The 13,236-nt window shown below is 34.4% G+C and overlaps 1 protein-coding gene across 3 annotated transcripts in view; it reads right to left on the bottom strand.

The window, feature by feature from the left end:
* LOC125224822 (odorant receptor 45a) overlaps positions 1-13,236 on the bottom strand; it is a 29,471-nt gene that overhangs the window by 10,802 nt on the left and 5,433 nt on the right. For 2 of the 3 annotated variants that reach the window (XM_048128296.1, XM_048128295.1), the window contains exon 2: positions 5-101. In XM_048128296.1, the coding sequence (XP_047984253.1) occupies positions 5-61 (57 nt within the window). In that variant the 5' untranslated portion in view covers positions 62-101. Of the gene's footprint in view, positions 1-4; positions 102-2,559; positions 3,601-13,236 lie in introns of those variants that run through there. The other variant, XM_048128294.1, reaches the window with a different exon arrangement.

Genomic DNA, 13,236 nt, shown 5'->3' with positions numbered 1-13,236 from the left:
TTACCGAAACTTGCACCATGACGACGCAAATGGCAGCCATGCTGGACAGCAGCTGAGTCATGAAGCCATACGAGTAAGTCGCTCGGAACTTTTCCACGCAGCTGGAAACAAATTGATATATTTAACTTTTGTAAACATTTTAGATTTCAATAGTCAATAATAATTAATATTGGATGTAACACAAATGGTAAGAGAAATCCCTTTACGGGCATAATCAGTATATTGTAAATATGAAGAATTTAAATTAATATATTTTTTGATCCGTCCAAGCCGCGAAATGCTCCAAAAAAGATACCTATTTACCACACACAATTTCATTTTTTTATTATAATGGTCACAAACATTTTTCGTTACATATACCTTCATACTCAATTACTGAGGTATGTCGACTCCATAGTTTTCTTTCATCTTACCATGTGAAAAATAATCCGAGGCTTGATAATGTCACCAATGAAACTTCCACCAAAATAAAATGTAGGTAAGATTCTGACAGTTGTAGTATGAATAGAATCTAATGTTTAACCCCTGGAATGCCAATGTAAAAAAATTGTTACTGAATTAAAAACCTTTGATTTGTTCATTAAAGTCCAAATTGTCTGTGGCGGATACGGGACAAGGCATTCGAGGGGTTAAGCCTATGTTCAAGTGCATATAAGGACTTCGCGAAATTTAGAAATAAAAATAAATATCAGCTCAAAGCTCAAAGGCAAGCAGAAATATTGTGAACTTCATTTCGATGTCCTCGAAAGTTGTATAAAGAACCATATTATGTTGATTTAGGCGTAAAAAAAGCTTGAGTGACAATATTAGGGCGGTAATCCTGAGATATTGCAGGTCGTCACATAGAAACTCTCTTTGCTTTCATACCGGGACAGATCCGCCTATTGACAATTGTTAATAATAAGGGATGCTTTATTAGAAATATATTTTGTTATCTATTTAAGGTAACGGACCCAATCATGGACAGTTTAAGAAAAAAATTCGCCTGTTTTTGATATTTCACTGATAAATGTAAAAATTCTACCGCTAAGCGTGTTAAATCTTGAATGTCCTATCCCTCTTTTACATTTCAAGCTTATTGCAGAATAGATACTCCTATTGGTTTCTTCATAGTTAACAAATTAAAACTAGGTGTTTTTTCTCCAATCATGGACGGCAGTTCTCCAGTAATGGATCCCCCATTATGGACAGTGAAATATGTTTAAAATTTTACTTTTAAAGCCAACTGATACTCAGTCAATGATATAACAACAGATACTGAGTCAATGTTATGTACCATAAATAAAATCAGTTTGGGTTATTTTAACATAAGATTGTTTCTTCTGTAAATTTTGGTTTTGTAAATTGTTCCTTGTCCATAATAGGAGGTACGCAGTTTTCCGGGTCCAGTAATGGACACTCGCAAAATAACGCTATTTCTTTATATCTTTGGAGAAACAAACTAGTATGTTTTATGCCTTATCTCATGCTTAATGCAGTAAGTAAAATTCATTCAAGTTTACACCGAGCATTTTTTTTTTATTATTTTATACATGAACTCGACTCTCTTAGCAACATTGCTAAGAATTCGTCTTGATATTTTTTTCAATAAACTGGTGAATTTTACCTTGTCGCCAAATCCTTCAGAAATAACCGAATTAATTGAAACTTCTAAATTAAACAGCTCTACAACTCTAATTTATGGTACATTGCCGTCAGTTTTTAGAAACTAATTTTAGATACTTATTTGTAAGGATTTGTGTTTTTTTGTCCATAATGGCATCACCGTCCATTATAGGGTATTTTACATTATATGGCTTTCTTTCTTTCATCTTGAATATCGTTAAATAATAGTAGAGTTCCACATACCTACTTATTCTTTTACCTGATACTTGTTCTTTTACCTGGGTCATACACATTTTATTGTAAGTACCTACTTATTTTTTCGTTTGCGAATTTCATGTAGAATACTAAGAGAATATATTGAGCCCTTTTTTAATTGCACACTTACCTGTTATTTGCAACCTAAATAATAAAACGTACCTATGCAGTTAACTTATGATTTTGTTTACAAAAGCAACCATTTTCTGAAATGTGTTTGACCTAAAATAGATTCCTAGGTAGTAAGTAGTTTTCGGGTCGTCCCATACTTCAATTTAGGTAAGTTTTTTCTGGTAAGTAGGTACTTTACAATTGTGGCCGTATTACAAATCCTGTTTATAATTTGTGCACTACCCCCTTTGTCACAAGCCAGGAGTTGGCAACTCGTTGCCTAAAAGTGCCAGTCAACTGCTAAATACATGCAATGCCATTGAATCCCCTTTGTAGCCGGCTATTTATTCCAAGTTCCCGAAGTTTGGCTCCCTTACTGGCACCGTCTGCCTCCAGTTAATTCACAGCGCGCTTTATGGCAGTTTAACGCAGTCGGTTGGCCCAACCGATGTTTGCTTGCCAAAAAGTTTTGGGCTACCTACGATACTACGATCTAACAATACAATTGAATTTAAAATACTGTAATATTACATTGCTATCTGGCACATTTACCGCGAAATTACTGTACAACAAATATGTTATACAAACCTAATCAGCAATTGATGTTGGCGAAGACAGCTATTCACCGATTTTTCTATAGCAGATTCAATTTGTGTGTCAGTGTAAAATGTTTTAACTTTAACTTCTATCTCATCCAGACGGTCTTTAGGAAAGTCAATATTCTCATTAAGTAATTCACCCTGCATATTAATATCGAGCGGCATGTCTGAGATTAGTTGCGACAGAGCGCGGTCATATGCAGTCATGAATGCCTCTTGTAGTATCGAGAACTGAGAGCTCATGTGAAGAATGAGTGACCCGATAAATGTGTCTATAGTCATCACGATGTGTCCCGTCCACAGCAAGCCCACTGTCTCCAGGACGAACGTCGCGATATATGATTCATCCGACTGATATGTCCATGGTATGTAGATAGGTTGAGGGAGCGTCCGTGGCGGCTTCACGGCAGTGTCGTTTAAAAGAGCTACCTCTCTCTTCCATCTTAAATCCATAATAGTGCCGTAGACGTTTGTATTGCCAATAGTAATCCACCCGAAGAAAACAAAAGACGCTGTCATTATCCTGGTAATCCTGATCGTTCTGCGATTTTTTTGGACATTTTGATAGTAATCGTAAACATCGATTTCAATGGTGCGAACGATCTCCTGGATAGCACGGTTTTTGAAAAAGAAAAGATAAAGCTTGATGCAAGTGAGATCATGGGTAATGACGAATGAGAGACTGAACATGAATCGATCGATATCCTTTTCACCAACGAAGGGATCGATGGTTTCGAGTCCGACGAAACCCGCCACCCAGACGACTTGAGTGAGAATAGAGTAATAGAGATACCCGCTAGGAAAATTGCTGAAATTATTTTCGTCTGGGTGATGCCACCAGCCAAGCCCCAAGAACCTCAAAAGACGGTAATGCACACCAAAGTAACGCTTAGGGCGTTCAGAGCTTGCTTTATTTGACATTTTTATTTCACTACCAATTTTAATTTGCCAATCTACTCGTTCGACCTTTAGTTGAAGCACCCTAACATGTTCTGCTTTAATCAAGTGTAAGGTTTCCTTTATAGCTTCATAGTAGCCGACGTTTTATTCGAGTAGAGCTGTCCAGTTATAAGCGAGAGCGGATAAGTAAATTAATGTTGAGGTGTAAAATTGGAATTGATTGATTGGATTGACGAGTAAAAATCACTTCATGAAATTATCCACATGTCCTATCCAATCCTACTTTACTCGTATATGCCATAATACTATGTCTAAGTTTGAAAAGCGGTCAAATTTCGCAATGATAACGTCTCATCCTTCAAATATCGTACCCTTGGTCAAATAACGCCACATCTGCAAAATGCTCACTTTTCAGGAGAGGTTTAAAGATTTCGCGAGTGAATTTTGAGGATAACTTTTTGGTGTTTCCAGCAATGTCTCCTAAATTTTGCGTGAATATATTTTTATAAATAATGCAAGTAGTTTTATGCGCTTAAGTTATGTCTTATTTAATGCATTATTTTTGATAAAAATAGTATGTCCGATGTGCACATACGGCATTGTTTTGCCAAAGGTCAAGTGACGCGTGTGATGATCCGTCGTTATTTTACGAACAACTACGGAACGTATGTGCACTTGTGCCATTGTTTTAGGAAGTAACCCACGAAGCATGTAACGATACGTCGTTTTTCTACAAAAGAACAAAAAATATTAGGTCGTATATATGAGTAAAATATTGGATTCCTTGGTGAAACAAAACACGTAAGTACTAGTACATAACTAATTTACAATGGGAACTTAATTTTATGTAAAAAAATAAGACTTTGTTAATATAATGGTACCAAACGATCGCATAGTAAATTAAAAATAAAACGCATTTTAATCAAAATAATCATTTTAATCAATAATGTTACAAATTAGTGCTTTTTTACTACTCTACAACATAAAATAAAATAATAAATAATCCTCTAATTCAAGTAGTTTTCTGGCACTAAATAACATAAAGATAAATTAAATAATAACTTTTATTTACATTTCTAAATGGGTAATAATTTATTTTTGCATCTTATAAAATACAAATGATATCAAACTAAAATGCGTCAGAAAACTCAGTAGTAAGTAGTAAACTCTTTATTGTACAATTGATAACTAAAACACAGTTATTACAGTAAAGAACAGTACAAAGGCGAACTTATCTCTTTGAGGGATTTCTTCCAGTTAACCTTTGAGTGAATGTGAGGATAAAAAGAGATGAGGGTGACAAATGCAGCAACAAGTACAACAAGGTACCAGAAAGACAAATAATTAAATAAATACACACATAATTTATGGGAATAAACAAATATAACATAAAAAAGGAATGGAGAAATTACACTCAAAATAGGAACAATTGAGAATTTAAATAATTTAGACATTGAGACAGTGAGACAACACAACTCGTAACCGATCGCTTAGATCAGCAATCAGATAGCCACAGATTTTTCAATCTCGACTTGAGCGATGCAACCGACTGTGCGCACAGTTTATCCGCACGCACCACGAACGACTTGTTGTAATACGGGATTTATGAAGAGGAATGGCAAGCGATAAATCAGCGCTGGAACGCAGACGGTGGTTACTGCCTTCAGCTAAAAATCTGAACTTATCAGATAGGTAAAAATGAGAAGACGGTGTAAATAAAACAGTGAATAGAAGAGAAAGAGTGTGGAGATCTCTACGACGGCGGATAGGAAGCCAGTTAAGTTTCCTACGGTAGTACGATACATAAAACGTTTTGAAGACTTTAGACCACATCAGCTTGTTATTTGTAGCGTCTATTTCTAAGTGGCGCTTGGTTTCAAACTGACATGTCGATACAACATGCCTCTAACACAGATGGTCACTGGCTAGATTCTCTCAAAACGCTTGAGTTCTCTTCATATTATGCCGCTTCAACACATCTAAACAACACGCCACCACTGCCACCAGCAAAAATGGTCTCACTAGCTAGATTCTTTCGTGCCGGTGGTTCTACAGAGCTCTTTTAATATGCCGTTTCTACACAAGCTTAAACCGCATAAACAGATTAATTTTTGGTTTTTCTAACCGTTAAGTACTAGGTTAAGTGACACTGAATCTTGAGTATTTTGATGTTCCGCCTCTCTGTGCATTCCATTTTGCAGTTACCAGTAAAATATTCCGTATTGGGAGATGTAACATTATTACCGTGTTGAAGTCTCATTAGGCACTTACCTAGTCTCCATTTCAGCACGCATAGCTACATCGGCACGCATCTCGAAAGTGTTTCCGTGTTCAAATACAATCTGGCCAATGGACGCCAATAAACACGCAGAGGCAACTGAGATCAGAGCTGTCTAATGAACTAATATGCCAATAATACAGAGACCACGCATCTCAAGCTTATAAGAAGTTCAGCAAGACTATAGCCATATAATTACAACTAGTTTATGGGCAGTTTTAAGACGTGTGCCCGAAAGACCGTGAAAGAAGGTTTTCCAACCGTTACAATAACTCCTGTTCTGAATTTTTGCATCAACTATAGATGGAACTCAGATTCAGATAACAACAGAGTCACCATTATTATTCAGAGTCCAGATCGCATTCATGGATGGCTGGATGCTGGGTCCCTGAGTAATTGAGTATATTAGAAATTACAATCTCTAGAGATAAAGAATCTGTTATTATCCACTTTCACTCCTTGAGCTCTACAAAGTAAGTAGAAACGCAATGTTAATTTAGAAAATACTAGCCTGTTGTCGCTTCAACTGGTAGTGCGTTTATTCTGTCTCTCAATAAGAACTTAATTTATGAAATGAGTCTTAGGCGGTCAGTATTTTGCCGCGACATAAATCACACGTCTTTTTTTAATTGTATTAAATGACATAAGTAAAGATAAAAAGTCTCTCTCCCTCGCGCCAATCATGTGGTTGCCCTGCAGGTGTAAACCATGTCGTAACTGGTGTTATATCTGAAACCATTTTTAAACTTTGATGAGCCTGGGTTGGTGCATTTTCATCTTATGTTACTTATGTGTTTTCTATGAGACTCAATTGATCCAAAATACATATCCGGCATATCCTATAATTACTTATGCATTGCTTTGGAAACTGTAAGTAACAAATAAAATAAGTCTCTTTTAACTTACTAGCCGGTATTGAAACGTGTACCACCCATGAATTTTACGACACCTAGTAAATGCGGCGACTGATAAAATAAATACCCGCACATTAATTGGGTTTAAAATGACTATGAAATATTTATTATGACAATAACGAAGAATTGTATATTTTGTATTAATTTTTTACATTATTTTGGCCTTCAGTTTTTAGAAATGACGCATCATGGAGTACGACTTAAAAGAACGACAAATATACGGCCACAATTTTTAAAAACGTTAGAATTGCGTTAAATTCATAGCATAATATCAGCAAAATATACTTAACATAAAGATGTTCAAATGAAAAGATTTTTTATTAATATGCCAAAAATCAATAAAGAATATCGTATGTGATCATTCGATATTCGATCTGCCTAATTTACTCCAAAAAATAAAACAACTTCAACAGCCGCATGTGCAGATGCGACAGTTTTACGCAAGACTATCTTACACTTAAAACACTTAAAACTATTCTGAATTCGAGATATTATTTCAGTGAGTCCTGTGATGACTTGGTGAAAAAGGGCACAAGTCCGAGTTGGGACTTGTGCCCCTTTTCACCGAGTCATTTTGAGTTATGCCCTTATTCACAGGACCCACTGATTTTTGCGCCTTTTTCATGTCAATTTTGATTTATAGTGTGTTATATGTAAATGTTCCGGTAACACTGACACAACTGATTTTACTATGGCATGCGCGCTGCAGTGCGCTCGCGGAAACGACGTAAAATAACGAAGCATATGGATATGTGGCATTGTTTTACGTCTATTGCTTAAGTAAGCACGTAAGTACGTCGTTGCCCAAAAAATATCTCAAAAACTAAAAGAGATAAAAATAAAGTTCTTGAAGTATACTATAGAATGTACTATTCTAAAGCTTTTTCCGCAGTAAAAAGAATATTGACTTAAAGTCACATATTGCATTATTTTACCAAAGGTGCGATATTTTAAAATTCATTAAATAATTTGATAAGTCATCTGTTTCAATTTCTTTCTTTTGGCTTGATGATGATTGGGTATGAACGTAAAACATTTTCAGATCTCTTTAAATACACCGGTCGCCGATGCAATGAAAGATAATTAAATATCTATTTCACATTACTTTACCATACCTATTGTTTCCGTTTTCCGTAGAAATTAGACGTGGGACTTAAATAGTCTAAATACATATATTACAATGAAACAGAAATAATAAAAATACAATTATTATCTAACAGCGATGAATCAGTTCTGTTTATAAAGTAAGTTTAAACATTAATTACATTACCTAATTCATGTTCATCAACAAAAATAAATAAAGCGCTGTCTCTTGTAACAAAAACCATTATATTCATGTCTTACTATAATCTAAATAAATATTAATAAGTTAATTTGGAAAATTATAAGTTATAATCCGACAATGTAATGACGGTGATAGGTAAGGGTTGTGGTTGACACCTGAAACGTGTTATTTACTTTAAAATTAACACATAATAATGTTACCTTACCTTTTCACAGTTAAATGTAAAGTAGGTATGATATAATTTTGTTTTAATGCATTAATTAAGACAAGAGAAGTTTATAAAGCGAAGTGCTTTTGTTTTTAAAAAATGAAGGTTTTACTTTCAACTATAAGCAACATTGTAAAACTTTTGATTTCACCACTTTGTAATTTGTATCTTTTTTTTTTGTTAGGTACGCTGACATCAATAAAATTGCTTCTGATTGCCGTGAAGTTGTGAACAACCAGGCTAAATCAATATTAGTATTGTCATCATTCATTTGTATTTGTAGTCTTTTTGTGGGAGGGGAATATTTGTTGCATTCGACGTTGATTGCCGTTTTGATTTTTGTCGAGACAAGTACAAAGTTCGATGTTTTATCATTTATCGCGCGACCGACCATGCTTGCCTGCCAGGACATTCATGAGCGTCGAAATATCGGGAGCTGGACAATAAATTAAAAGGTCGCGGTCTATAATTAAAAGGTAATCACGGTCTCGATCAATATAAGTTTAATAAAACTAACCGTGAATAAATATAAAAATAAACTAAAATATAGGTAAACTTAGGGTTTGCAAAATGAAACATACCATATTGAAAATACTTGGGTAAGTAATTACAGTATTTATTTTATTTCAAAAGTAGTTGGAAGAGTTTTTGATTGTCACTTATTTTGTGTGGTTGGGTAAAATGACGGCCTCACTCAACTCAAAATTCTGACTATTTCCGTTCGGTACAAGTATTTTATTCATGAAAACCGTGAAGACAAATAGGCTTCAAGCCGTGACCTCATTTAACACGGAAGGTAAAATACGTGGAATACATACCGCAGAATTGGGGATGAGTCGATGATGATGTTTCGGGGTTGGTACGTTTAATTTTTGGTGAACGTTTTAATCGCCAGCGGTGCATAAACTTTTGCGGTTTAAGGAATATATAACCTATAGTCCGTCTTCACATTATCCGATCCGATATCGGACATCGGAAGGATTTCAATGGAAAAAATCCAAGATGGCGCCTGTAATGTATGGGATATCGGTCCTACATCCGATATCGGATCGGATAATGTGAAAATATTGTACAGGTGACTAGCTGTTGACCATGATTTCGTTCGTGTGGATTTATTTATAGGATAGTTATAGTTAACATACTTACAATAAAATTTCCCAAATTTTCATTCCCCTGTAAACTAAAACTAAAGTTAAATTCGTAACATGGTAGTTAAGACGATACGGTAGGGGTCAATTCTCCATACAAACGCTCTCGACTATTTCCTCCCTGGTTTTTGAAGATAGAGCAACGATGTTTTCAACACAGATTGTTATTATTTTTATCTGTGTCATACCATTTAGATTTTTTTGATATTCTGCTTTTTAAAGACTCTAGAGCCAATCAAAAATTTCCAAAAACGGCTTTTTTCATTGTGGCGCAAAAAAAGGTGTGATACTCAAGATTGGTAACAATTAACCAAAAAAGCTAAACGGTTCGACATAGATTATTTCATTGTTATTCAGATTCTCAAATTTCGTTCCGATTGATTAAGTTTTGAAGGAAGAAAGAGTCGAGAGCGGAACCTCGATTTTAAAGATTTTTTTGAAATATCTTTTGACTGAGTTGTTCTTAATGGACAATTTTTTTTTCGATAAATCTAGTTAATAACACTTGTATATTTAACTAAAATTCCCAAGTTAAAAGGGGGGCTCCTTTCCATTTTAGCATTTTCGCTACCGTATGCTCTTAAGAATACAGACTGTACCTATCTATTATAATTTATGTACCTACGTATATATTTTTTCTCATAGTTATACATTAGCACAGTATAAAACCAGTAATAACTCTTCTTACAAACTTCACGCCGCGCGGTGTGTCCCCCTCCCTCCCCTCGCATGCGGCGAAAACATGCGAAACTGGTGATTATTGGGCTGGACAGTCGGGGCCGCGTTTGCGCGCTGTGTTGACGTGTTGAGTTCGGGAGAAAATGACGTCAGCACCGAAGACATATTTTCGTTACTGTAGTGTTTATGGGTGTATGGAAAGTTCTCAAAATGCGGAAATGTCATTCTTTAGAATTCCTAGACACCCAGAAAAGTAAGTGGTTGTTATATATTTGCAGTGTTAGGTACATTATTGCTTACGTAAATGGCGTAAAAGTGAGATTTAAAGCTAGAATGACACATTAAAATCAATAAGGATTTATCTGTAACGACATTTAGGTAGATGCTGCGATCTATCTAGCTCGAAAGTTTGGTACCTACTTAAATATTGTGCAAACATCTATTCAAACATTTTATGTAAATATGATTTCGTCAGTATTTAAGAAACAAATACGTACTTGAATCTTTATTAGATAAAAAGGTAGAAAGAGCGTTGGTACTAGCATAGCGCCATACACAGTTACTAATACGAGTAGGACAGTAGGTACCTACGTTTCTAGTTCAAACGAATCTTTTTTTTATTGTGATGGATTGGGTGTATTCTAGAGAAAACATATAAAATGAACACTTAAATTAACGCTTTTGCAATTATTGTTACACAATCTACTATTGCGCGTATGAGAGTAATATATTTATAATGATTTTTTGTGTCTTCAATACTGACTAATGTGGTGTCATGACGTGGTATTGTTATACTAAAACCTACTTACAGTTAATAGTACCTATTAGATTTACAACAACTTACATTGTACGAAGTCGATTATAGTAACGTTGTACAACCCTGCGTGACCTTGCGCAGTAGTAACGACCGCGCCGCCGCTGCCGGAGATTAACTACTGATATATCCTTATACTGTGACATTAGGGTGGAGCGAATTTAAAAATTTTGGAAATATGCAATTGAATACCACTCAAAGAATGCCTAATTTGATGAAGGTTACGAGAAAAATAATTTAAAAAATCTAGCAATATACTTTTGGCCCTCTACCATTGATTTAATAAAAAAATATTAATATTTTTTGGAAAATTTAATTTTTTATTTTTACAAATTTTTATTAAATTTATATATTAAACATAGTCTTTGATGTCTGAAATGATTTTAATTTATTTTTTTTGTACTTTAAAACATTTTTTTTCGGAGACCTAAATTTATATCAAAATCGGAATTTTCCAAAAATTCCTATTTACATGTATTTCGTGCTTAAAAAAATATTCTTAGCATGTGACAGAAAAGCTATCAATCAAAATAAACTCAAAGAATATTAAAAAACATATCAGTCCAACCAAAAATTTTAGTTATATCGCTTCAAAGTATGCCTAAATTGCCTAATAACGCCTAAAATGTCACTTTTGGTCATCATGTAAAAATAGGAAAAATCAAGAAAAATGCAAAAACCCAAAACTTTAAATTTATATCTAAATATGTCCTTTCATATAAAATACAACCCAAAAAATATACTGCACCTGTTACTTAGTTTATCGTATTTCGCATGATAACGTGATTATTGAGTTAAAAATGAAATTTTGAAGTATCATTATTTAAAACTTTTTAATAAATTTAAACATTATTATGGTTAAATTCACTTAATTACAGCTTCTTTTATAATATTAATTAATAATAAGAAATAAAAATTGACGTCAGACATATTTAATTTATTTCTTAATTTTACCTCATTTTTTTTGCTTTTACGGCTGGTAGAGGGCCAAAAGTAGTACCTTATTTTAAATTTGATGCCAGAAATATAATCTGCAAATTTTTCCGCAACTTTTGACACCTATTCCGTTATGAATTTCTAATTTTTATTTTTCTCCATACAACCACGCTCCACCCTAATATACATATATTATTTAATATTTCATATAAGGATGATTTACTCGTATATTGGATTTACAATCTTTATACTAAGAATCATACCTCATATTTTTAGCGCCACCTATTAAAATACTATTAATTACACTGATGATGCCTACAAATTTATTTTACTCAAAATGTGTATTGACGTGATGTCATGATATTCAAATAAAGAAGCATGTCATTTGTTCTTATAAAACATATTAGAGGAAAATTGATTTTGGCCACTTCCAGGCTGCGAAACAGCGCCATCTAGTTTAAAGCCTAAGGGCCCATACATTTCAGGGGTACGCTTTCTTGTATAGGCTTTGTCTGTCCCAGTATTATATCGTCCTTGATATTAAATATTTGTTTTCAGTATTGTCAAACAGGATAGAGTATTAAAGAGAGTTACTGTCAAAGTAAAATGTGTAATCACAGTGCATAGACTGCCATCTCTCGACCCGGTTTTAAAACTTTTGAACCTCAGTTTTGACAATTTGGCCCATATTCTTAGCTTGATATGTTTTAAAATGACAAATATTAATATTAGCGCCATCTAGCCGAGCGTACCCCAAAGGTGTATCGCCATCTAGCTCACCGTACCTTTTTTCTGTATGGTTTTGGGGTACGTTTTTTTCTTAGACTTTATCTGTCTATACGAAGTTATATAGGTCTTTGGTATTGTTTACGACATACAGGATCACTAGCACCATCTAGCGAGCAATAATAGGTAGAAGCAAGAACTTATAGTAATAGTTCACACAGTATAACACCATGACGGAAATGTTCGCTTGTTTACGAATAGATGGCGCACCAACGCACCATCTACCTAATCCATAATATAATAGGAATGAAATTTAAAATATTTATTGCCTGTTTCATTTTAATACTAAAGTCAGGAAAAGTCTTTAACAAGAAATATTACAGAAATAATAAGGATCAATTGGTTTGTGTGGCTATTGTTTTGTAAACTCGGTGAAGACGATATGCGCGCGCATACTCTATCAGCGTAAAGCGCTTTTGGTTAATAGTACGAATTTCAATTAGAATCACAGGTTCCTACGACCCTTATGGTGCTCGCACACTGGGCTGATCTTATAGTTATATAGCACGGTGTGACAGGGACAGCGCGCCATTGCGCCATCGCGCCATCGCCCTGTCCCTTTCACACCATGTTATATAACATTTATAACAGCCAGTGTGGGAGTACCATTACAGAAAACACATCCCATGCCTGCTCCTGTTACTGCCATATTTAAAAATAAGTAAAAAAAAACTTATTTTTCAAATATATCTAAGATTGTCAGCTAGGTAACAGGTAGG

The sequence above is a fragment of the Leguminivora glycinivorella genome, chromosome 3, assembly GCF_023078275.1.
Source record: "Leguminivora glycinivorella isolate SPB_JAAS2020 chromosome 3, LegGlyc_1.1, whole genome shotgun sequence".
Taxonomy (NCBI): Eukaryota; Metazoa; Arthropoda; class Insecta; order Lepidoptera; family Tortricidae; genus Leguminivora; species Leguminivora glycinivorella.
This window is presented reverse-complemented; position numbering and strand designations above follow the sequence as displayed.